Source organism: Ruditapes philippinarum, unplaced genomic scaffold (genome assembly GCF_026571515.1).
Source record: "Ruditapes philippinarum isolate M1 unplaced genomic scaffold, ASM2657151v2 ctg2426_1_1_1_1, whole genome shotgun sequence".
Lineage (NCBI taxonomy): Eukaryota > Metazoa > Mollusca > Bivalvia > Venerida > Veneridae > Ruditapes > Ruditapes philippinarum.
The window spans coordinates 99,989-125,616 of record NW_026855841.1 but is presented as its reverse complement, the minus strand read 5'-3'; the positions used below and the strand labels follow the sequence as shown (position 1 = coordinate 125,616).

Sequence of the window (25,628 nt, the reverse complement as noted above, 5' to 3'; positions counted from 1 at the left end):
GTCAGCTTGTCGGTCGGTTGGTCGGTCCACATCATGGTTTCCGGACGATAACTAGAGTTTGGAATGAGGTATTGTAATCAAACTTGGTATATAGCAACCTTATGTGGAAACTCCGGTTGGTATTGCATTTGGACCCCCTGGGGTCAAGGTCAATGTCACCGTTACTAAAAATAGAAAAATAGTTTCCGGACAATAACTAGAGTTAGGACTGAGATATTGTTATCAAACTTGGCCTATATCCAGCTTATATAAAGACCTGGGTTGGTATTGCAATTGGGCCCCTTGGGGTCAAGGTCAAGGTCACCGTTACTAAAAATAGAAAAATTGTTTCCGGACAATAACTTGACTTAGGAATGAGATACTGTTATCAAACTTGGCCTATAGCAAGCTTATATGAAGACCTGGGTTGGTATTGCATTTGGACTCCCTGGGGTTAAGGTCAAGGTCACCGTTACGAAAAATGGTTTCCGGACAATAACTTGACTTAGGAATGAGATACTGTAATCAAAATTGATGAATAGCAAGCTTATATGAAGACCTGGGTTGGTATTGCATCTAGGCCCCCTGGGGTCAAGGTCAAGGTCACCGTAAGGAAAAATAGAAAAATGGTTTTCTGACTATTACTAGAGTTAGGAATGAGATATTGTAATCTAATTTGGTGTATAGGAAGCTTATATGAAGTCGCCTGGGTTGGTATTGCATTTCGACTCCCTAGGGTCAAGGTCACCGTTAAAGTGTTACTAAAAAAAGAAAAATTGTTTCCGGACAATAACTAGAGATAGGAATAAGATATTGTTATGAAACTTAGTGTATAACAAGCTTATATGAAGACATTGGTTGGTATTGCATTTGGGCACGCTGGGGTCAAGGTCACCGTTAGGAAAAATAGAAAAATAGTTTTTGGACAATAACTAGAGTTAGGAATGAGATATTGTAATCTAATTTGGTGTATAGGAAGCTTATATGAAGACCTGGGTTGGTATTGCATTTCGACTCCCTAGGGTCAAGGTCACCGTTAAAGTGTTACTAAAAATAGAAAAATTGTTTCCGGACAATAACTAGAGTTAGGAATGAGATATTGTAATCAAACTTGGTGTATAGCAAGCTTATATCGAGACCGCAGTTGCGATTACAATTAATTGAAATATTTCTTTGTACACAGTTGATAGTTTGTGTTCAAATTTTTCTTCAGACTACTTTTTTTTCAAAAAGTCAAAGTTGCTGGTGGGGGTATTAATCACCTTCAGTGATAGGTCTAGTTTGTCTTCGTTTTAAAATTTAAAGAGAAATACTGTTCACTTACCTGGCAAATTATGGTGGCAACATTCGCTACACATTTATATAAAAAAAATTATACATTACTTAGGTTTGGTATTGCACTGTACGATGTGTCGAGGTGAACTTGCCTTTTGAACTATTAACTATTGACAAAAACAGTTGTTGCTCTTTATATAATTCTCCATTTAATTAAGCAACAACAGCTGTCAGTAGGACAGCATGCTCGACTACTATTAGTGTTTGATAGTAAAACAAGAACTTAGATAATGTAGAATTTTCATAAAGGGCTATTATTCCGTCAAAATTCATTTTAAAGTTATGAGCCTGGAAAAGTGACCTATTATGCTATCAAACAAGTAAAGAAAGTTTCCCTCCGGTAGTTTTGGAAACGGAAATCTTATCAAACAGTGACAGTGACGCCAACGTCTGGTTAAGTACGATAGCTCTCCATATCCTTCAAATAGTCGAGCTAAAAACGGAGTAGTTATTTTTGTGGGTTCGAGCAGTACTTGGGTATAGACAATCCCAATGCTTCTCAAAGGAATCGATGAGACGGATTGGAAAATAGTTGAAATATCATAGTAAGCTTCAAATTTTCAGTACAATCAATTATGTTTCAACTAAACTAATACCACCTTCCTTTTGAAGCGAAGTTTAAAAATGAAAACATATTACATATATTTTTCTGTATATAATTATTTATCTTATTTATCTAAAGTTTGAACATAAAATGAGATTCAACACAACACTATGTAGTCTCTGCATATATAGCTTTCATAAACATACACAAATATAATTGCAATTATCAACAATTAAGATTTCAATTTGAAAATTAACTTGGAAAATCATTTGACACACTACATCTATGAACATCTTTCAATATTTTAAAATAAAGTTAAAAACAATACATATATTTACTAGATTTTTGTAACACGATTATTATTATAATAAATTAACAATAAAGATTGATCAAAGTAATCATCAATGATTGTTACACACTTTTTAATCAGTTCAGGGGATTGTATTCTTGTTTCAGCTTATGATCCCTGACAGGAGCCAAGGCAAATGATTGGGACATACTTATATGTTACAGATCTAGCATATTATACATTTAATAAATTAATAACATGTTTCAGTACTGATACATGTCAATGTTAATTGCAGGCAAGATACCATGTCTATAGTAAGTTAATATGATAATGTAAGTTAAATTAATACTGGATCATAATGAGCAATGATGGATCCATCGAGGAAAAGGTATAGTGTCTTTTATAGAATTTATTCCTAGAAAACACTGAAGAAGTCTCTCAAAGCCCATTCCAAATCCACCATGTGTTACACTGCCATATCTTCTTAAATCAAGATACCTGAATATATATAAAACGTTCGTCGAATTTTATAAGAGGAACATAGTTGAGAATAAATGTTTATTTGATGTGTATGATGAAATAATATTGTGTACATAAAGCAAATGTAAGGTATGAGATGGTTATGACCCCAAACCCTCACACCTATTGCAGTGTTTCCCAGTTGGGTCCCCAAAAATAGCCTTGTGATGAATAAATGTTAACTACACAAGATACATTTTGATGCCAATGATCTAATAGTATATGAAAGTCATGTTAATTTTTTACATAATTCATGATCATTATAAAATGAAAGAAAGTACTGTTGAAAGCAACAGAAATAGCAAAACAGAACTGATTCAATGAAAAGGTAATAAAATGTTGCAAAACAAATTAAATGTTTGTTGTTGTTTTTTTTGCAGAAACCTAAATTGATGGAGTACATGGCTTTCTCTGAGGGAAATTATACAATTTTTTTGTCAATATAGAAGATCTTCAGATCACAAAATAGTCTTAAGTACTTATTATTAATATAAACCTTCAGCTAATATATAACGTGCAGAGTCAAGATAACTGCAATGTACATTTATTATCCAATATTATGTCAAATATCAATCAATCACAGTCATGGCAAAACTTTTGTAAGCCATAAACCAAAACCCTGTTACAATTATTGATATGAAATTTGAATTTGTTATCTGCTAAAACTAACTTTGAAGAAATCTTCCTTTGTGTCCTATTTGCAAGATTTTTTTCTTTAACCTATTGGCATGACATACAAAGTTTGTCAGAAAAATATTTACCATTGATAAGATTCTGTTAGTTGTAGATCATCTAATCTTGACTTGATTATGTCATATCTTTCTTCTCTAAGACTCCCTCCAAACAGCTCACCAACTTCCGGTACCAGTAAATCTACAGCAGCTACCTGTGTTAACATCAATATGTTAAATATTAATTTGTTAGTTTCATAATTTTATTTAACAACACTTAAATAGTCATTTACAACTTCCCTACAAGATTTTCTGACTGAGAAAGGAAAAGTCATTTTAAGGCATTAGTTGTCACCTAAGTAGACCGTTAGCCCTGTACAGAAATGGCTGCCATGGACTCATACCAATGTACCATGCAGCAGATGGTTGAAAGTCAAGAGATCCTAATCACTTGGCCAGCATATATTTATAACTCAATCATACATAATTTTCAAGTTTTTAGCAAGTGCATTGCTATATTTATTTTTTAAGACACAACACCATAAATATTGCATAAAAGATAAAATATGAATATTGGTGGCCAATTTAGACAAATCTTTTTTATCTTTGATAACATTTATTTTGACAACATGGATTTCAAATCTCATCTAAAGATAAGAGTCTATATATGGTACCTACATAACAAATATCTTATATACATATATAATAATAATCAGTCAATAAGTATTATAGGCACCAGAAACGGCAAGTCAAACAGAAATGGCATGAAAACAGTAAGTATGTGTTACAGCAGGAACAATATTGTTACAGTAGGACCAACAGAAAACCAGCGACCAAATATTGCCTTGAAAATGTGTTTAAGGGGAGCATTATGAAAGGGTTGAAGATAAGTAATTGGATTTTAAGTGTTTGCTTTTAGTTTAAACATTTTTTTATTCAAGTTTGATTGTTAAAGCTTTCAACATATTTGTACCACTCTGGAGACTCGTACTGGTGTCATATGAGGAAACATGTTCGTGACCCCCAGCAGGGATCAAACCCAATGATTCCAGGGATGAAAAGCATACACCTTAAACATCAGGCCACAGCTCTCCATTTTTGTTCTTGAGAGTTCATTTTCAAATTATCTCACATATTTCTGTACTCTACGAGTAATTTCAACAAAGTACGAGTAGTGTCTAAAGTTAAACTCACTGTATTTTCCTCACTGTTTCTTCTAGCATAAAATGGTTTAAGGGAGGCTGGGAAATCTGTAACAAATACAGGAACATTGTTGCAATGTTTCACCAGATACTTCTCATGTTCTTTTTGTAGATCACAACCCCACTGTTATATATAAAAACATAGGAAACATAATTTCAAAAGAAACTTTGACAACATTTTATTTTCTAACAAATTTCAAAAATTATAAAAGGAGATATTAGACATTCAAATATGGGTGTTATGATTTATACTGTGCTCCTCTTAGATCAAGGTATTTAAGGCTTTGAAACAAGAAAGAATACAACGCATGAAACTTATGGTACAAAAATTGTCATAAGCTGTAACATATAGGTATTTTCTGCTGTATGACACAAGGAAACAACAATATATTCAGTCAAAAACATTTTAAATGGGCCAGACGAGACCATATGTCGGCCATTTTGAAAACAGTATATCATCATTTAAATCATGGTAATGGTGTTTTATGACAGTTTTTTCATGTTTCAGTTAAAATTTCTACATGTTATTTTGCTTAATTTTAAATATTAAAAGTATCTTTACTTTGTAACTTAACATTTGTTTTTTCAACAAACAAGAACATTATGAAAACGATGATTGTTTCAGACGTATGCACAAATTTAATGGATTACAGTTGCTTTTTGCAGAAGTTTGTAAAATGTTGTTCTGTTTTACGTAAAAATCTAGAGATTTAAAATATTTTGCACAAAAACTTTGTTGTTTAGGTCTTTGAATAAAATATGTCAATTCTGACAAATTTTAACACTTGTCGCATGAAAATATGCCATTACCGTGAAATAAGTGATGACGCGGAATGAGTGATGTTGTGTATAGTATTCATAAAATCAAGGTATTTAATCTTCTTAGATCTATCAAAATTTTATATTGAGGTCAAAAAAAATGGAAATGAAAATATGTAGAAAAACTTTAATATACTCACATAAGCTTTAAACTTAAATATATCATTTTTTCTTTCCAATACTTTGATAGCTTCTGAATATGTCATCCTTGAATAAAATAACAACCAATAATTAGTAAACATGCATAGAGTACAACATCATTTTTCAAACTTATACTCAAATTTGCAAAATGTAAGTTATAATATCAACTATGTGATCAGTACAGTCAGATAAGCTTATACATCTATACAGTCCAACAAGACTGTATCATTTACTGCTCTTGAAAAAGAAAAAAATCACAATTCACAGAAAACTATATACTTCTATAACAATATAGGAAAGAATTTATGCAAGTCCAAAAATAATTTTTACCTCTGACAAAGGAGCTTGCTGAGATTACCCAGAATCATATAAGTGACTACGTTATTAGTAAACTAAAGGTTATAGTTAACACAAAAATATTTACCTTATAAAGTTTGATTCAATAAGTCTAGTAGATATAGACTTTTGTTCAGAATGACTCGACAATTTCCAGAAATAGTCTACTATACTCTCATGACTGTCTATCATAGTGTAACATGTGTGCTTTACCAGACTTTCCATTTCCTGTAACATTTTATACAATAAATGAGACATCATCCATACATAAATATTAAAATCACAACAAAAACTCAACCTGGTATAGATGGAAATTAAACCAAGAAGTGCATTAAGCTTGCTTAAATTAGTTAATTTTTTACATTTATTACAATATATTTACTACTATTAAAACACAATGAGTTTTCACAATAAAACAAAAAAGACTTTATTTTAACCTGTTATACTGTCATGTAAAACTAACATTACCTTCATTATATCTTCAAGTGTCTCTGTAAAAGCAAGTTCCGCTTCTATCATGTAAAACTCTGCTAAATGATGTCTGCCTACTGAATTCTCTGCTCTAAATGTTGGACCAAAGTTATATACTTTTCTAAATGCACTGAAAATAACACCACACAAGACATAGTAAAATATTATCTTCAGTAAAACAAGATAAGTTAATAAAACATAAATGCCTTTTCAAACATAATTTCACAATAACAGAGACACTAACAACAATACAATATAAATATGACTTCAACCTAAATTTTTATCACATGATTTTCATATAAACTTACTTAGAATTCAAATAATACAAGAACCGGTTGAACCGGGTGATGCTCCCCGAGAAGGTTCTGGACACAGGAAAGTATAAAAAAAATGAACAAAGGGCAAAAAACTCCAAAATAAGGCAAAGCGGAGTTATGTTTTTTTGCACTGCACTTCTATTCAATGAGATCTATCTATCTATAAAGTTTCCTGATGATATCAGAGTTATGTCCCGGGTAAAATTCAAAGTGTAAAAATGAACAAAGGGCAATAACTCCAAAATTAGACCAGGCTTTGTTTAGGTTCTTTAAGCATTGCAGTTCTATCAAATTATATCTAGCTACCTACAAAGTTTCATGTTGATATCTCTTATAGTTTTAAAGTTATGTCACGGACAAAAGTCAAAAAGTAAAAATAAACAAAGGGCAATTACTTCAAAATAAGGCAAGGCAGAGTAATGATTCTTAACACTGCACTTCCACCCAATGAGACCTATCTATCTACAAAGTTTCATGTTGATATCTCTTATAATTTTAGAGTAATGCCTTGGACAAAGTTCAAAGTGTCAAAATGAACAAAGGGCAATAACTCCAAAAGTAGGCAAGACAGTGTTACAGTTCTTGTGCACTGCAAACTTACTCAATGAGATCTATCTACCTACAAAGTTTCATGTTGATATCTCTTATACATTTAGAGTAAAGTCCCGGACAAAGTTCAAAGTGTAAAAATAAACAAAGGGGGATAATTAAAAAATTAGGCAAAACAGAGTTAAGGTTCTTGTTTACTGCACACCTACTCAATGAGATCTATCTACCTACAAAGTTTCATGTTGATACCTATTATAGTTTTAGAGTTATGTCCTGGACAAAGTTCAAAGTGTAAAATAAACAAAGGGGGATAATTCAAAAATTAGGCAAGGCAGAGTTACAGTTCTTATGCACTGCACACCTACTCAATGAGATCTATCTACCTACATATTTTCATGTTGATACCTCTTGTTGTTTCAAAGTTATGTCCCGGACAAATTTCAAAGTGTAAAATAAACAAAGGGGGATAATTCAAAAATTAGGCAAGGCAGAGTTACGGTTCTTGTGCACTGCACACCTACTCAATGAGCTCTATCTACCTACACAGTTTCATGTTGATACCTCTTATACTTTTAGAGTTATGTCCCGGACAAACTTCAAAAGTGTAAAATAAACGAAGGGGAATAATTCAAAAATTAGGCAAGGCAGAGTTACGGTTCTTGTGCACTGCACACCTACTCAATGAGATCTATCTACCTACAAAGTTTCATGTTGATACCTCTTATACTTTTAGAGTTATGTCCCGGACAAACTTCAAAGTGTAAAATAAACAAGAGCACCGCTAGGCGGAGCATTATATGCCCGAAAGTGTTGTTTTTTTTTTTAGTAAAGATGAAGCATTTGTAAGACATGGGACTAAAATAAAGTATTACCTCCTTCAAATAACAATCCTCCTTTGAAGTTTCAATATTGTGGTCCAAATGGAACTTTAAGTTATGCCCCAGAAACTGTTTTCAATTCTAAGGTAAAAGTGACCTTGACCTTTGACCTTGTGACCCCAAAATCATTAGCGGTCTTTTACCCAATATGGACAATCATACTATGAAGTTTAAACACAGTAGGCCAAATGATACTTAAGTTATATTCCGAAAACTGTTTTCAGTTTTTAGGTAATAGTGACCTTGACCTTGTGACCCCCAAAATCAATAGGGGTCTTCTACCCAATATGGACAATCATCCTATAAAGTTTGAATATTGTGGGCTAAATGGAACTAAAGTCATGCTCAAGAAACTGTTTTCAATTTCTAAGTAATAGTGACCTTGACCTTTGACCTTGTGACCCCAAAATCAATAGGGGTCTTCTACCCAATATGGACAATCATCCTATGAAGTTTGAACACTGTAGGCCAAATGGAACTTAAGTTATGCTCCGGAAACTGTTTTCAGTTTTAAGGTCATAGTGACCTTGACCTTTGACCTTATGACCCCAAAATCACTAGGGGTCTTCTACCCAATATGGACAATCATCCTATGAAGTTTGAACACTGTGGGCCAAATGGAACTTAAGTTATGCTCCGGAAACTGTTTTCAGTTTTAAGGTCATAGTGACCTTGACCTTTGACCTGTGACCCCAAAACCTATAGGGGTCTTCTACCAAATATGGACAATCATCCTATGAAGTTTGAACACTGTAGGACAAATGGAACTTAAGTTATGCTCCGGAAACTGTTTTCAGTTTTAATGTCATAGTGACCTTGACCTTTGACCCCAAAATCAATAGGGGTCTTCTACCCAATATGGACAATCATCCTATGAAGTTTGAACACTGTGGGCCAAATGGAACTTAAGTTATGCTCCGGAAACTGTTTTCAGTTTTAAGGTCATAGTGACCTTGACCTTTGACCTTGTGACCCCAAAATCAATAGGGGTCTTTTACCCAATATGGACAATCATCCTATGAAGTTTGAACACTGTAGGCCAAATGGAACTTAAGTTATGCTCCGGAAACTGTTTTCAGTTTTAAGGTCATAGTGACCTTGACCTTTGACCTTATGACCCCAAAATCAATAGGGGTCTTCTACCCAATATGGACAATCTTCCTATGAAGTTTGAATATTGTGGGCCAAATGGAACTTAAGTTATGCTCCGGAAACCAAATTGCTAACAGACGGACGGACGGACGGACGGACGGACGGACAGACGGACGGACGGACGCCAGGGGGTATAACATAATATGTCCGAAATTCTTTCGGGCATATAACAAAGGGGGATAATTCAAAAATTAGGCAAGCCAGAGTTACAGTTCTTGTGCACTGCACACCTACTCAATGAGATCTATCTACCTACAAAGTTTCATGTTGATACCTCTTATACTTTTAGAGTTATGTCCCGGACAAACTTCAAAGTGTAAAAATAAACAAAGGGGAATAATTCAAAAATTAGGCAAGGCAGAGTTACGGTTCTTGTGCACTGCACACCTACTCAATGAGATCTATCTACCTACAAAGTTTCATGTTGATACCTCTTATACTTTTAGAGTTATGTCCCTGACAAACTTCAAAGTGTAAAAATAAACAAAGGGGAATAATTGGAATGGAATAAGGGGCCATTTCTTTTGTTATTTTCTATTGTTTAATAGAGGGCCAATGGCCCCTTACTCTATTGTTACGGAATGAACTCTATTGTTCTCTTTTGTTCTGTTTACAGTTAGATGGCCCCCTATCCCTATTCGGTAGTGCGGACAGACGGACGGACGGACAAGGCGGCGACTATATGCTCCCCCAAAATTTTTTCGGGGAGCATAAAAAACATAATGGACAAGACGTCAAATGATATGATGTCTTTAAAGGTACTTTTCACAGAATCATTTAATGATTTTTTTAATCATTACAACTTCAAATTTCATAAATTGTATATACATGTATGTTTAACATAATAACAAAAATACAAAGTTGTTACATGAATATACTTACTTCATCAATTAAACAACAATGACAAGGCAGAGTCATTGAGGTTTACATGTATATTAGCCATGTTTACAAATAACAACAAAATAAATGATTAACTAACCCTGTTGCTGCTTCTAAATGCAGCTGGCCAGATACTGTCAGGTAAGCAGGATGTCCAAAGAAAGATTTACTATCTTGATTGGTCTGTTCTGGTTTGTCTTCTTGTATAGGTAATTTTGATACATCTGTCTACAAAAATAAACAAGCATTATATTGAAAGACTTTCTTTGTACTTATACAGTTTCATAAAATATTTGTACTTATACAGTTTCATAAAATATGAACTGAAAAAATAACTCCAAATTCATCTAAAGTAATTCTTTCTGCATTAAAAGTTGTACTTTCTACAATAAATAATGCTTGAATGAAATTCATAGATTTCTTATATTGTGATATTTTCAGCAACAACGAAGATTAACTGCGTTGTCTATTGAAAGTTTTTTCACCTCAACAGAAAAAGTTTCTCCAGCCCCTTCACAGTCATTAGAAGATATAATTGGTGTATGTATGAACAGATAGCCTTGATCCTGAAACATAAAACATACAGTTGTGATATCAAAACATGATCCGGAAACATTATACATACAGTTGTGATATCAAAACATGATCCATAAAGAAAATACATACAGTTGTGATATCAAAACATGATCTGGAAACATAATACATAAAGTTGTGATATCAAAACATGATCCACAACAATAATACATACAGTTGAGATATCAAAACATGATACATAATACATACAGTTGAGATATCAAAACATGATACATAATACATACAGTTGAGATATCAAAACATGATCCAGAAACAAAATACATACAGTTGAGATATCAAAACATGATCCCGAAACATAATACCTACAGTTGAGATATCAAAACATGATCCAGAAACAAAATACATACAGTTGAGATATCAAAACATGATCCACAAACATAATACATACAGTTGAGATATCAAAACATGATCCACAAACAAAATACATACAGTTGAGATATCAAAAGATGATCCGGAAACATAAAACATACAGTTGTGATATCAAAACATGATCTGGGAACATAATACATAAAGTTGTGATACCCAAACATGATCCGGAAACGAAATACATACAGTTGAGATATCAAAACATGATCCGGAAACATAATACATACAGTTGTGGTACCATAACATGATCCAGAAAACAAAATCAAGATGGTCTATCGTAATGTTTTTAACATATCTTAACCTGGCAATTATAATCAAAACCATTTATTTACAAATTGATTAAGTCATAAACAATGTTTTCAATTTTTTCGTAAAACATAGATGTGCATCAATATGACTTGTGGGTGGACCAAGGTAATTGTGTCATAAGCATTTTTGTCTCTTGTTACGAATATACAAATGCATGCCTTTCATGACAGCCTGTTATGTTTCAGGAGAGATTCTCTTTTATTCTGGGTCACAGTGAGTGCAAATTGATTGTGATTGTGCACTTCAAACAGACAGTGGCTCAAGGACTTACTATGGTCCAAAATAAAAGAGCTTCTCTGCTTAAAATAACAATAATAACATGTGACCACTATATGTTAAACTGTTTCCTAGTTATCACATTATCCAACTAAAGGTCAATCTAACAGACATTAACAATCCTATATACAGACTGACCAATGTAAGATAATAAAACTGTTTTTTTGCTTCCAATAGGGGCATTTTCATGTTTTTTCAACAATCTATTATAATACCACCAAATTTAATCAAACTTAAAGAATCTTTTTCACAAAATCAAAACATTTTCCCTTGTACTTGACATGCATTTCAATTCAATTATAAACAGAACAAGTTATCAGGTTCAAATGTAGCAATTATTATACATATATAAGACAAAAACTGACAAGCAGATCACCTGGAAGTATTTATGGACAGCCATAGAGGCTGTATTTCTAAGCTTGAGTAGGTTACTGTGATGTTCTGTCCTAGGTCGAAGATGAAGAAGTTGCCTAGTATATTCTACTGTATAATTACTCTTTGCCTTCAGTGGGTATTCCTGTAATTGAAATATACATGTACATGTAAACAGAATACATGTACATGTATACAGATTTTGTTTGGCAACCATATCATTAAGCAATAAATGTATGGGGGCAGGGCTGGGGTGGATTGGGTAACATTAAAAGGTTATATAGCAACATTCCTGCTTTCCTGGTGGAGAAAAACCTCAGGTACTCCTCCGCAAATTATTCAGTCACAAGCCCGAGTAGAAACATCAACATTCTGTATGGAAGCTTGATAGCTCTCATACATGATAGAATCCAAAGTCACTGGCAGGATTCAAATCCGCTACAGTGAGCCTGAGGGGCATATGTTTTGAAGTCAGTGACATTCTGCCACTACAAAGTTTATATACAAAGCAAAGAAGTACCTAAAATTGCTCAAGCTATTTACTCTCTTGAGTGTAGAGATAATCTCCCAGCATGTGATCAACAATTGAACGTCGAAATGACACTAATAGCTGTAAGCAATCACACTTTTTCAACTTTTGTCTGCATTTATCAGCAGTTATTGAGGGTAAATTTTCAATTCAGCTATAATGAGGCATGATTTTTCATTTTTGTTTAACTTTTGTATTTTTATGTCTGTGTGTGTATTTTTTGTTTTGTTTTGTTTTGTTTTTTGGGGTTTTTTTTGTTGTTTTTTACCATTTGCTGAACTGGCAAATAGCAGCATTAATTTGCAAATGACTGGCTCTGTACTGTCATGGCTAATCAATCTTATACTTTTGAAACTGAAATCTCATAATTTACTTATAAACTAAGTAGGGTCAGTCCATTACAAATATTCATTCACAGGTTGAAACAGTAGAATAATACATGAAGTTTCATACTAACATCATTATCACATTGTCCAATAACCCTGACACTAGAAGCTTGAACCTCTACTGCTTGACCTTGACCATGACTTTTGACAAGGTCACCCTCAACATGTACACTACAACCAGTTGATATCAACCTGCAAAATAAGTGTGACAATACATCACACAAGACCTATTTACAAAATGTAGTTCAAGACTAAACTGAGTGTTACATGTAGAAAAGTCATAGGGCTCTTGTGACACAGATGAGTAACTCATTCAATAGACATAAAAGTACATAAAAATGTTTACAAAATATAAACTGTGAAATAGCAACTCTATTTAATTTAGGTGTATAATAAATGATTTTTTTTGTAAGTTTTAATGTATGGTCAAATACGTTTAATAAATCATTACTTTAAGGTCAAGTATTCCTCAAATAAAATCATTACTTTAAGGTCAAGTATTCCTTAAATAAAATAGTTACTAAAATTTTTGTACTAATTGAAAACAGTTTTGTTTTGAGTTTAATGTTTTGTTTTTTAATTCATCTCGATATCCTTTTTTAATGAATATTTTGTTGATAAAAAAGTTAATCATAAAATGATTTAGCTGATTAAATATCTTTGTATGTGGAAATGGTGGTCCCTTTGAATTATTGAGAAACTATTCTTTCTCCTTTAATTCTATATCATTATATTTAAAAAGATCTTGGCGTAAATAAAAAGTGCAACCTGTCACATAGCTGTGAATCAATTACAACTTGAAGACTTGTACTGCTTGAGCCATCATTCAAATGAAAGAATGTGAACTTCTTTTGCTTTCTTAATGATTTTATCCAACCCTGAAATCAAATAAAATATTTTCAATTCAGTTTGTTGGTTTTAACAAAATGCTTCAAAAGAAATTTCTTCATTTTTGCACAGAGTTGTTGCTAATCGTAACTATCTGTCTATCTGTATATAGCTGCAAAGAAATAATCACATTTGTACATAACAATGCATCAGCATCGGTTAAAAAATTAAATGTTATCAAGCTGTGCGTAAAATTAATCGATTTGCATTGATATACAGTAACAGGTGCAAAAAATATCAACCAATGAAATCTCGTTTCACAAAAAATTTGTACCCTTCAAAGGCGAAGGTAAAATCTATCAGTAACAGTAAATTTTATATGCTTTTTTTGCAGGAAATGGTTCATGTCTCTATTATTGAACTTTTCACAGCTGAATTTAATTGGTTGCCACAATTTTGTCTGTAATACTGGATGTCGTATAGAACAAGAAGTTTGATTGGTTTTAATTGCCTCATGAAAACAGAGGCAAGCAATGAAATTCATAAGTAGTTGTCCTTCATACACCTCTGACTCAACCTGATATCGGCCAAATATCCTACAGCTGTCAGATAACTGTTGATGTTTCAGCAGTGGGTATCCAAGGATGGTTACACTGGTAATATCAGTTTTGCCACAGAGACTGGACATAACTTTTCAATAAATATGCACTTTTAGGCCATCCCTAAAAAAATGTTTGTTTGCAGTAACCCGACCCAGAATTTTGAAGGTGGGAAGGTAGGTCGATTTTTTTTTTTTTTTTTTTTTTAGTGAACTGTACTCCCAAATAAACATAGAATTTCAAAATTGCTTTGATAGTCTGGTAACAATTAATAAATTGATAACTGAATTCTAATTTAATAAGACCTACATTTTATTTCTTCTATTAACCTTTAAAAGAATGAAAACAAAGCACAAGGCATAATTTTCTGATTAAAAAAAAATATTTTTTTTATCCGGACCATGAAAAAAAAATTTGAGTAGGGGCAAATTTTGTGAGTCGGTCGCGTTACTGCAAACAAACATTTTTTTAAGGATGGCCTTAGCGATTTTTCTGTTTTTATTCACTGGAATTTTTTTACTTTCATTTCCATATTTCATGTCTTGCAAACATGACCATGACCATGTTTTCTTAGTTTAAAATGTTCTGTTTACTCTAAAATAAAAATTAACCACTTTCCATGATTTAAAACAAGGAGTCTATCCATGCATGGATTCCCTGATCTAAGCTTGCACTGTCTGACTTCTGTAGTTACCACAATATAGTCTTTATATACATATTATAAGGTTATGACTAAAATCTCATTTTAAGGTCACTATCAAGCAGTATATACCATCCAAACACTGTGTGGGCCCCCTGTGGTAGTTACTGTCAAAAGTTTCTAGATTCAATGAATTATTACCTCAGTTGAAACTGGCAACTTTCCATTTTCACATGACTGGTTAAGTATATCATTAATGTTCTTCTTAAGTGTTGAATAACATCTATATGAACACAATCTTTGCCAAATATTTAATTTGAATAAAGTTGATTGCATTTTCGTTTTCATGGGCGCTGACATGTTTGTAGTTCAGCACTTAATATTTATTTATTAAAAAAGAAATCTTAGAAACTATCAAATAAATCAATTTTGATATGCTGAAGATCGGGTGTTTTAATAGATCAAAACTTGATGCTTGTCAAGTCTTCTTTTTTTTTACAAGACATAAATAAGTATAAGTTATTCAGTCCGTGAATAGGCCGGTCATGTGAGCTTCCGTTTGTGAATGTCAACAACCCTTTTAAATGATGATTTGATAGTTTGTCACTCAATATGGGGTGTTGCGAAAGTTGTTTAAACGGTCCGCCTAAAGACTATGATGTAAGTTTTTCAAAGATGGTGATAATCTATGAAAGTGTTTTATTGTATAAATGGCATAGTATCCGGATATTCTTTATAAACATATTCGGATAAAGATATATCCTATTTTTATTGCACTTTTCTTTAAAGAAATGTTTACAAATATATCAGTTAACATTCTTTTGAATATAGTTTTATGTCAGTGGAAAGACTGGAATGTTTTAGTTATTTTGTGAGTCAAAATTACTGTGAAATTAGCTTTTTAATTCTCAAGAATATTTCCTGGTTTGCGGGACCGTCTGAATGGTAAGGCTCCCACGTTTACAATTTTTTGTAAACGTTTACAGGATTGCTAAGAACCGAAACGATACCGTTTAAACGGTGGTACCTCTATGTACTATACACACCATGTATTTAAGTCGCCAAATGATGTCTATCTTTCTATTTTTATACATGTACAAATAAAGAATGTGCAGGGCTCATCATGATTGAGTCAGCATACATTTTTTGCATTGTAACCCCATTTTTTACCAAAAATGTATTATGTCACGAGCAATTTTGCACCGTAATGCTGTGTGGAGGGTTGTAAACACATATTTTCCGTTTGTTTACTTTGGAATAAACCACTAGAATTGATAAAATCCATGATTACAGGCAATGATTAAGAAATTTTGTAAGACAATACGGTCATTTCGATTAAACGGTAGACAATATCGTAAACGTTTAGGAATGAAAATCGAAACGAACCCGTTTAAACGTGTAATCGTGGGGGCCTTACTGAATCCAGTGAATGGTAAGATTAACTGAAACAGTGAAATTTACATGAGATGTAGCCTATTAGCAGCCTTTGTTATAAGGCGAAAAATCACTGCCTGCTGTTAGCCAGTACCACTGTGATGCCGTCAGAGGGGCATCTGACAGCCGGAAATATATTTTCCGCCCTCTGTCCGTTATACAGAAAACATCCAGTATTCCTTCTGTATTCATCTTGTTCATTCAGTAAAGGTTTTATCATTAAATTATATATTGTTTTATTTTTTATTTCATATTTTTGTTATCAGAAAACAATAACTTAAAATAAAACGACAACAATAAATAATTTACAAAACTGCAAATTTATGGCATACATAATTTGGAATTACAGTCAAATCGGCCCCAAGTCAGATCGGCCACAAAATAGTCAAATCGGCCCCAAGTGAAATCGGCCTCAAGTCAGATCGGCCCCATTTTTTTTTTCTTAATTCATGATTCATTTTCTTATTTTTTAAATGTTGATAAAAAACAATCGTGTGGATGGGAATACCAAATGACAAACAATGGATTACATAGAAAACAAGAACAAAACATAATTATAATAATCAATTGAATTTATTATATTCATTTGAAGTCATTTTTATCAAGAGTTTAATATATATGTTTTTTTTATAATTATACTAAGACTTTTTCAATTTTGTTAATTATGATTTTATACACAGAGATGGAATCAAGGTAAGTAGAATTACTCATTTTTTGATTAAATGTGATTACTTCAGCTTTAAAGATACCACAGTCTAAAACGTGGATGTCTTAAGTTGTTGGTGACATAATTTCTTTTATAGTTCTTTTATAGTTTTTTAATTGAAAGAAATTAAATTTATATTGATTAAATATATAATTTATTCAGATGTGTCGGACACGTGTAACTAATAAACAGCTAATTTAAAGTGTGAACAACATGCTACCTGATTAAACGTCTCACTCTTTAATTGGATGGATATCTCTAAAAATAAGTATTTTTCGGACAAAATAATCATAACAGAACAGAACATATACTTTATTTCTGACTGGGGCATAATACCCATCATCTCAACATACAGAGCTACAGATAAGCTTTTGAGTTAATTGGGTATTTACCCCTGGACTTGACAAGCAATTGGGTAACACAGAAACAAAATTGGGTATCAATGAAAAATTTATTGGTTTGCATAGATTTGCATCGGTCAAAATAGTGTCCAGGATCTCGGAAACAATATACACAAAGACTGTAAACAAACATTGTCTAAAAAGTTCATTTAACAAATTTTTTACAACATCTGGTTCGGTAAAATAACCAAATATTTTGTTAGACTGCATTGAAATAATTAATTTTTATCAGCCCCGTTTCGCCATTTTGTTGAAGCAGAAAGTAAATAAACCTCAGTCTGGACTGCTATTTAGTTATCTCTCATAAGTATATAAAGCTTTTCCGCGAAAAATATCTTTAATATAACCAGTCTACTCAATTGTTCCCGGTTAACAAATAGAAAACGAAAGTACAGAAAGGGAAACAGGCTACTTTCGGATTTGTTTGGCAGTTTTTGCTAGGTGAATTATGGTCCAAGATATTGAAAATACGCTAGAGTATCAAAACAAATTGGGTACTGATATTTTGATTTGCGTTTTTATTACGCAAAGATTTTATTTTATTTGGGTAAATTGGTCAAAATTATTGGGTAATTACGCAGATACGCTGCTTATCTGTAGCACTGCAACATACATATGTATGTTGAGATGATGGGTATTATATAATACATGTATATTTATTATAATGCATGCACCAAGAAATCATGATATAATAAATTCAAGCAGTTATATTCACATAATTATATACCGATTTTTTTAAAGGGACAGTTTGAGAATTTAAGTTTGGTATTCGTATTCGTTTATATATGATGGTCATCAATTTAATATCAAATTATACATTCATATATGATATCTATATTGTCTGCCTGTTCCTATATCCACTCATGTGCGACAAATCAAATTAAGTTTGAACATCACATAATTTTGTACCGTCACGTTTAATCAGGTAGCACGTTGTTCACACTTAATTATCGTTTATTGCATCAATCATTCGTTAATCCAGTAGCATTACATCTCTATTTATTATTATCAATAAACTATAATTTAAATTAAAAACTACTCTATTAATAAAATGCATTTAGAAAATTAGTAAATACATTTTTGACTGTTGCTAAAAAAATCAACCTTTTTATACATAACTGATTAAATTCACTTCACGCAAAATTGTTTGTTTAAAAAGCCGAATTCAATGCATGATTATTTGAGACAATGACTGAATTGATTAAAGACACGTGATAATTGTTTGTTTTTCACATTATTATTTATCTTCAAAATGTAGACCAACCTTTAAATGTTCAGATATTTAATTGAAATTAAATGTAGAAATCAATCAACAACCATAGCACACCTGCATAATTACATTAATAACAATTATCACTAGCATCAAAACTGTCTCAATTTTGTAATGAATTATTTTTAATTGGTACATTTATGTTAAAGTACAATTCTCAGTTAATAACCTTGTATTTTTTGGCGAATAACATTATTTTAACCAAAATAGGATTTATCATAAAAATAACTTTAGGGCCAATTTGACTAGTTGTGAGGCCTATTTGACTAGTTTTGGGGCCGATTTGATTAGTTTTGGGGCCGATTTGACTTTTTAAAATTGTTGTGTGGCCGATTTGACTAATTTTGAGGCCCAATTGACTAATTTTGGGGCCGATCTGACTTGGGGCCGATTTGACTAGTTTGCCATACATTGTATGAGAAGTGGATGTTAACTATTGTATTACATGCACTGATTGGAGAAAATGCTGGGGTTCAACAAATTTTTCATTAGCAACTTGTCCTAAGAATTTCTTCTCATCGTGCTGCAATATGTTCTCATCCTGAAGATCACTACAGGAAAACGCAAATAATACCTTATACCAACAAACAAGTTATGTATTGTAATTTGGATTTACATGTAAATTTCTTATACTGTTACCGGTGTAACTAGGAGCGGATGAGTAAATTTGTGTAGCCTTACATGATTTCTAAGGTAACTGGATTAGCTTAAAGATATAAAAATGGATATTTCAGGCAGATGGTCCGACAGAAAATGATCCATTGATAACACCAAATCACGGCCAGTCCACAAATCAACATTTCAGGTATCCAGTCTTTACTGTTTTCTTTCACTATTTCTTTCTTATTTTTATGATTTTAAAACAGTAACTTTAGATACTGGATTCATAGAAATTTGTTATAAATAAATTGCATTATAAGCAATGTAAATAAACAACATTTAATGACTGTAAATATACAATACTTCTTGTTTATTATACGTTTGAATCTATGATTACCTACCTTAAAGTTATTTACAATGGCTTAATTGCAAATGTATATCTGTCATTCTTACCATGAAAGGGTTTAATTTAGTTTTATTTGAATTAAATTTGATTTAAATTGCTACATGTATATGTAGCTGTCCTGTTGACCAGGCTATAAGTAGGTGTTATCATGAATAAAGAAAATGTAGAAGTAAAATTATTTCTATAATTCTTCCTATAATATATCATTTTTGTGATGAGATAATTCATGAATAAGTTATAACTTAGAAGATATTATTCTTGTTATGTAACTATTATTGAAATTGCTGGTTATTTTGATCAGAGAATCACAGACAATACCAAAAGTTCCAGAACCCACTCCTGAAGGTGATGAGCGGTCAGCTTTGTCGAGAATATTACATAAAACTGCTAGGTATATTTCATAAAACTTTATTTATTCAGTGGAGGATATTAGTTATCTGATAACATGGCTGCTGCATAGTTATGGAATGAATTTCATTTACAAAATTAAAAAAGCAATTGTGTGGCATTACAAATTCGTTATAATTATTTTGACAGGTTATAAATAATCCATCATAGTGGTCATCTTAACTTGTCAAAATTCTTCATGTATCCTACAATATCCTACATTATTATTTTGTTATTTGTAAAAATTGTATAATGTTGAATGTTGGCTGTGGGTATAAAAATGTTCCTGAACTCATCTGGCTGTCCTAGTCAGTTAAATTTCTTTTACTACAATAATTTTAACCAGTCATAGGCAGTTTTGTTTCTATGGGTTTTTACATGTATAATGGTTTGCCGGAATTGTAGACTACATGTATATTTTTTTTAGGCTTAAAAAAAGCAATAGTCAATGCTTGTGTCTATTATTTTTCTTGCTATATCAATTGTGAAATAATTTTGTTGTTGTTGTTATTAGTGATACAGTGGATGTATCGGCAGCAGAAGGAAGGGGATTAGAGCAACATGAATACCATGATAAAGCAAGACAATATAGGTAAGTTAGTCATTTTGTCATCTTGATTTTCATACCCTCTAATTAGTAACACTTAAAGGGCATATAGTTTTCGGTACGTCTGTTTATTTCTCTGCCCATCTATCGGTTTCTCACACAATTTTTACCTTGACCTAAACATCCTGGAAGTCTTTCAACATATAACTTCCAAACATTTTGAGTGCATGCTCCTAGATAAGCACTATCTACCTGTACAGATTTAAGGAATTATCTATTTTATGTCTTTGAAAAGTAAAGTTTGCAAAATACTGTACCAATTTTATATCCCTGTTATGCCTTAGAAATGAATATATAAAATATTCTTTTGAGAAGAATAATAACATGTACACGTGTTTTATAGTGTTGTTATAATGGATTAAGAGCATCTTTAGTACTTATGACCAGGATAGATTAGTGCTGGAAGTGAAATAATTTGAGCCGTGTCAAGACAAAACCAACATAGTGCGTTTGCGACCAGCATGGATCCAGACCAGCCTGCGCATCCGTGCAGTCTGATCAGGATCCATGCTGTTCGCTATCAGTTTCTCTACTTGTAATAGGGTAAGTAAGCGAACAGCATGGATCCTGATCAGACTGCGCGGATGCAAACCCATTATGTTGATTTTGTCATGACACGGCTCATTTGTCATAAAGGTAGCAAAATGTAAACAAAGTGGCATTTTGACTTTCATATTATACTTAACCACTAGTCCACTATAACTGTACAAATTGCCAAAACACAAAATGCAAAAATGCATAATCTACCAATAAGTACTTGTTTCAAAAACGGTGACAGAAGGCAAAAGATAAAAAGCTTTTGAGAAATAAAAAGTTAGCATTTCTGATGACATAGAAATAAAACAGCAATACATGTAGTTTTGAAAGTAAAATATAATATATACTTGTAATATCAATACTATGATTTTGTATTAATTATACCAACAATAACAAATTGCATAATTTGTAATCATACTTTGAAATTATCAAATATGTTCAAACTGATAGAATGTTCATTTTTTCAAAGAATACTTTGTTGTATTTGTGAAATTGTGAGAAATTGTATTAATGATTTTAACATTTTATATTTCCTATGACAGCAATAGAGTAAATATGGTGCTATCCAGTACTGGACGAGGAAGACAATATAAAATGCCGTTACCAAATGGTGTAAATGCTCCACAAATAGTCCTCGCATCTCAACCTATATCCCTAGCTGATATAGAACTGGTGAGTACAGTTTTCTACATCATCTATGAATAATAATCCTCCACTGTTGGGTTCTGATTATGACATTATAAAAAAATTATCTGCAAATTTTATATTTCGTACTGACCTGCCATATAATTCTGAAGACTTATATATGTTTGAGCAAACGGCTTTTGAACACTTTTTCAATATATGATTACATCACAAAAATGATGTCACACAGCTTGTCTCGATTTATAGCAGCATAGAGGATTCAAGGGAAGACATTTACATGCTCATATGACCTTGCAAATATACCATGTAAGGTGGGGTAAAAACCTGTATCATTGTGAACAAAATTTCTTCTCTCTTTTTAAATTTGGTAAAGTGAAAGTATATTTGTTCAACTACATGGCTTTGATGACAAAATGTTTTCAAAAATTCTTTGTTTATATACTACTGAAAGTCCAATATGTTTTGATTGTCCTGAGGTATATAGTCATGATTAATTTGTAACAAATAAACCTTTTAAAATAATAATAAAAGCAAGCAAATTTTAGAGTCCATGTATATCGTGATGTTTTCATGCAGTATTTTATTCTACCATTTGTCACGTTGATGTTACAGATTACGTCAGCGGCATTGAAAGCATCGCAAGCATGTAAAGAAGTAAAAGTGGAACATAAAGAGGACTTGGTAGTTCCGTTTGGTGTGCCATAACGCATTGTGTTACACTAGGATATTTATATCAATTGTTGTGGCTGAGTGTATATATGTGTAAGAGGGTGTGAGATCATTCAACAATGTTCTCATTCGTTAAATGTGATTTACATTTTCAATACTTTATCATGAAATGTCCTTTTGTTTCTTTGGGAGTTTTTTTATACCAATACATCAAAAGAAAAATTGCTGTCATTATTATGTTTAGAATGAATGAATATCAAAAGCTTGTACGAATGCTGTTTAACTTTAAAAAAATCATTAAGTCTTGCCATAAATGTTTGAAAATGCTACAGGTCTCATGTATTTGTAAAACTTATTGCAAATCTTTGAAATGAAAAACTATGAAATCATCTGTAGAAATTTAGTTAAATATATGTAGCAGTGTTGCTATAATACATTTAACTATATAATAAAGAAAAATGTCAAATTTGTGAGGAATAAAGAAAAAGTAATAGCTTAAATATATATATTTAACTTAACAATGTGAGATGATGATTTGATATAGTAATATCAGTCACTGCTTATTCATATCAATATTTTCATTTCTGATGCAAACTTTAACTCGACCTGCACTTGCACTTTTTGCTTGTGTAAACTTGTATCCATTTATTTTGCTGAATTTTCGTCATTTCGTTGTAAAATAAACTTTTGGATTGATTCATAATATGAGCCGCGTCACGACAAAACCAACGTAATGCGTTTGCGACCAGCATGGATCCAGCACATCCGCGCAGTCTGATCAGGATCTATGCTGTTCGCTATCAGTTTCTATACTTGTTATACGGGTCGTAAGTGAGCAGCATGGATTCTGATCAGACTGCGCTGATTCGCAGGCTGATCTGGATCCATGCTGGTTGCAAACCCATTACGTTGGTTTTGTCGTGACGCGGCTCAAATTATTTTTTAAAACTCACATTCCAATCTGAAATTTTTTTATTTTTTTTCAATATTTAGAACAAATACATTTTGTAGGAATAATCTTGATTTGATAGAATAAGTTTCAAAGAATAAGTTTTGTAAGTTTCCTTACATATTTTGTTTCAGTTCAAGTTTATAGAATGATTTGATGGTGGTATCTATGCTTTTTGTTTATGTGAATTATTTTATCAAATATTCTGTATGTTTGTTACTTGTTTAAGTTACCTGTGTGTGTTTTTTATTCTTTCTATAATTTAAAATACTCATTATTATAGTTTGTTATCAAGAGAGATAACTACAGTCGGTAATGGTGCCTGTGACGTAAACCAACATTTGGCATTATATTACATTCATCTATAGGTGTGCAGTCAAACAAAAAATAAAAACAAAGAGTACCCAAGAAATATTTTTTAAAACAAAAACTGTGTTGGAGAGACCAACACTATTTGTTTTCTTATTTTTACCATGTCTGTTTCAAGAAAAAGTCCAGCTAATGTGATTGTTGCGGTGTGGTGGTCATCGTTGCCATCATGCAAAAGCTTGAATGTAGCCCTTTTTTTGAAATATTTCAAAAGTTATCAACATGAAACATAAAATACTTGGTTATCATGACAATGTGCAATTGTTAGACAAGGGGCATTATTCTTAAAGCTTTATGTTTGGAGTTATGGGACATAACATTTTAAGTTGGAATTTTTAACAGACGAGTCTTAACACCACATGCAGTGCTGTTGTTAATCTCTCAATCAATATATATGTCAGGTGAAAACATAATGATTTAATTTATTTGTCTTGGCTAGAATGTTGCATAAAGTGTATATTGAAATTATATTTGCAGATACCTAAAAGTATCTTTCAGTATCAATTCACCTGCAGAACTGATTACCTATATGACAAAGTCAATGTTTTACGTAAAAATCATTCAGAGGGTATTCTTTTTATGGATGTACATGATCCTTTGTAATAAATGATGTTTAATGTAAGCCTTTGAGTTGAAGAAAAACACTTGTCTTTAAGCAAGTTATCATAATGAATATAATAATATTCAGTGAAATATATTAAAGGCAGCTTAAATTCTTACATTTAAAGCAAGACTTCAACCTATGTTTATATTTTCCTTATAAAACTACTCTTTAATCATGTTTTTTTGTATGCTAAAATGTTAATTTCATTGTTGATAGATTTATTCTGTACCCATGCACTTTGTATAAACATCCAGCCAAATAAGTCATTAATATTTTATTGCCTAGTATCACAGAAAATGATCGATCCTGTAAGATTTCAGAGTTTAATGTCAGCATTTTAATTTTTGTCTTACATTATTATTTTTGTATGGGAGTTTAAAATGGGCTGTTTTGCTAGATTGCTAGATATTTTGTGTGTTATACAAATTTTAAGATGATATCGCCATTATGAAAATGCACTTTTGTTCAAAATACGGTTTACATTAAAGGGTATGAAGCTATATCTATTGAAATATTTTTATAAAATTTAAAAACAGTAGAAATAGTTGTTTCCATAATCTCATTGTCAGTTCCCAAAAGAATTGTAACATAGAATGTTTCCTATTATTTAATGCACATGAATATTATATGTTAACAGTAGAGAACAAAATTTTATTCTGCAGTTTAAAACAGTGTTTTACCCGTTCAGCAATGATTTCGTGCATGGGTCTTTGCTTTAAGAAAAAATATCAACATGTTTCCTTCATACAGTCATATTGGAGTTATTTTAGAACTAAAACAATATATTTTGAAGATATAGCTTTGTACACTTTAAATATAGCTGGAGTTTAACACTAACGTTAGATAGGATTCTTGTTTTATTATGTTGAACAATGGATAAGTTTTTAGCTTCACAATGTTAAAGTCACTGTTGTTTTATTAAACAATGTCTTTGTTACAAAATCTCATACATGCGTAAGAAAAAAAATCGAAAATTTTTTCAAATGTTATACTTTGATACAAAAGGATTGCCAAAGCCAAGATCAAAGTAATGTTCTTTTTTTTTTGAAATTTAGAAAACAAAA

General features: G+C 31.8%; 2 protein-coding genes and 1 long non-coding RNA gene across 3 annotated transcripts; 1 reads left to right on the top strand and 2 right to left on the bottom strand.

Moving 5' to 3' along the window:
- Positions 1 to 1,569: 1,569 nt before the first annotated feature.
- LOC132744573 (probable asparagine--tRNA ligase, mitochondrial) lies at positions 1,570 to 15,369 on the bottom strand. The gene is made up of 12 exons (XM_060733330.1): positions 15,182 to 15,369; positions 13,682 to 13,791; positions 12,985 to 13,105; positions 12,003 to 12,143; positions 10,567 to 10,647; positions 10,182 to 10,309; positions 6,304 to 6,436; positions 5,924 to 6,063; positions 5,499 to 5,565; positions 4,532 to 4,663; positions 3,428 to 3,552; positions 1,570 to 2,645 (listed from the first exon to the last, which is right to left on the bottom strand). The coding sequence occupies exons 1-12, from the start codon at positions 15,338 to 15,340 to the stop codon at positions 2,501 to 2,503; spliced, it is 1,482 nt and encodes a 493-aa protein (XP_060589313.1). The 5' UTR covers positions 15,341 to 15,369; the 3' UTR covers positions 1,570 to 2,500.
- LOC132744575 (uncharacterized) lies at positions 8,008 to 9,908 on the bottom strand. The gene is made up of 2 exons (XR_009627720.1): positions 8,445 to 9,908; positions 8,008 to 8,298 (listed from the first exon to the last, which is right to left on the bottom strand). It is a non-coding gene; the product is annotated as an uncharacterized LOC132744575 (long non-coding RNA).
- Positions 15,370 to 15,482: 113 nt separating the features above from the next.
- Positions 15,483 to 25,268, top strand: LOC132744574 (ragulator complex protein LAMTOR1-like). The gene is made up of 6 exons (XM_060733331.1): positions 15,483 to 15,640; positions 19,526 to 19,596; positions 20,099 to 20,188; positions 20,699 to 20,776; positions 21,871 to 22,000; positions 22,586 to 25,268. Exons 1-6 carry the CDS (start codon positions 15,593 to 15,595, stop codon positions 22,676 to 22,678), a joined length of 510 nt encoding a protein of 169 aa, XP_060589314.1. The 5' UTR covers positions 15,483 to 15,592; the 3' UTR covers positions 22,679 to 25,268.
- The last annotated feature ends 360 nt before the right edge of the window (positions 25,269 to 25,628 follow it).

Bases quoted from the DNA above. Each gene is read 5' to 3' on its own strand.
- LOC132744573 (XM_060733330.1), bottom strand. From the start codon at position 15,340: ATGTCAGCGCCCATGAAAACGAAAATGCAATCAACTTTATTCAAATTA. The intron at 13,792-15,181 runs GTAATAATTCAT...ATTTGATTTCAG, and splicing joins AGTTGCCAGTTTCAACTGAG to GGTTGGATAAAATCATTAAG. The intron at 5,566-5,923 runs GTAAATATTTTT...ATTTTATTCAAG, and splicing joins ATTGAATCAAACTTTATAAG to GATGACATATTCAGAAGCTA.
- LOC132744574 (XM_060733331.1), top strand. From the start codon at position 15,593: ATGGGGTGTTGCGAAAGTTGTTTAAACGGTCCGCCTAAAGACTATGAT. The intron at 20,189-20,698 runs GTATATTTCATA...TGTTGTTATTAG, and splicing joins ATATTACATAAAACTGCTAG to TGATACAGTGGATGTATCGG. The intron at 22,001-22,585 runs GTGAGTACAGTT...TTGATGTTACAG, and splicing joins CCCTAGCTGATATAGAACTG to ATTACGTCAGCGGCATTGAA.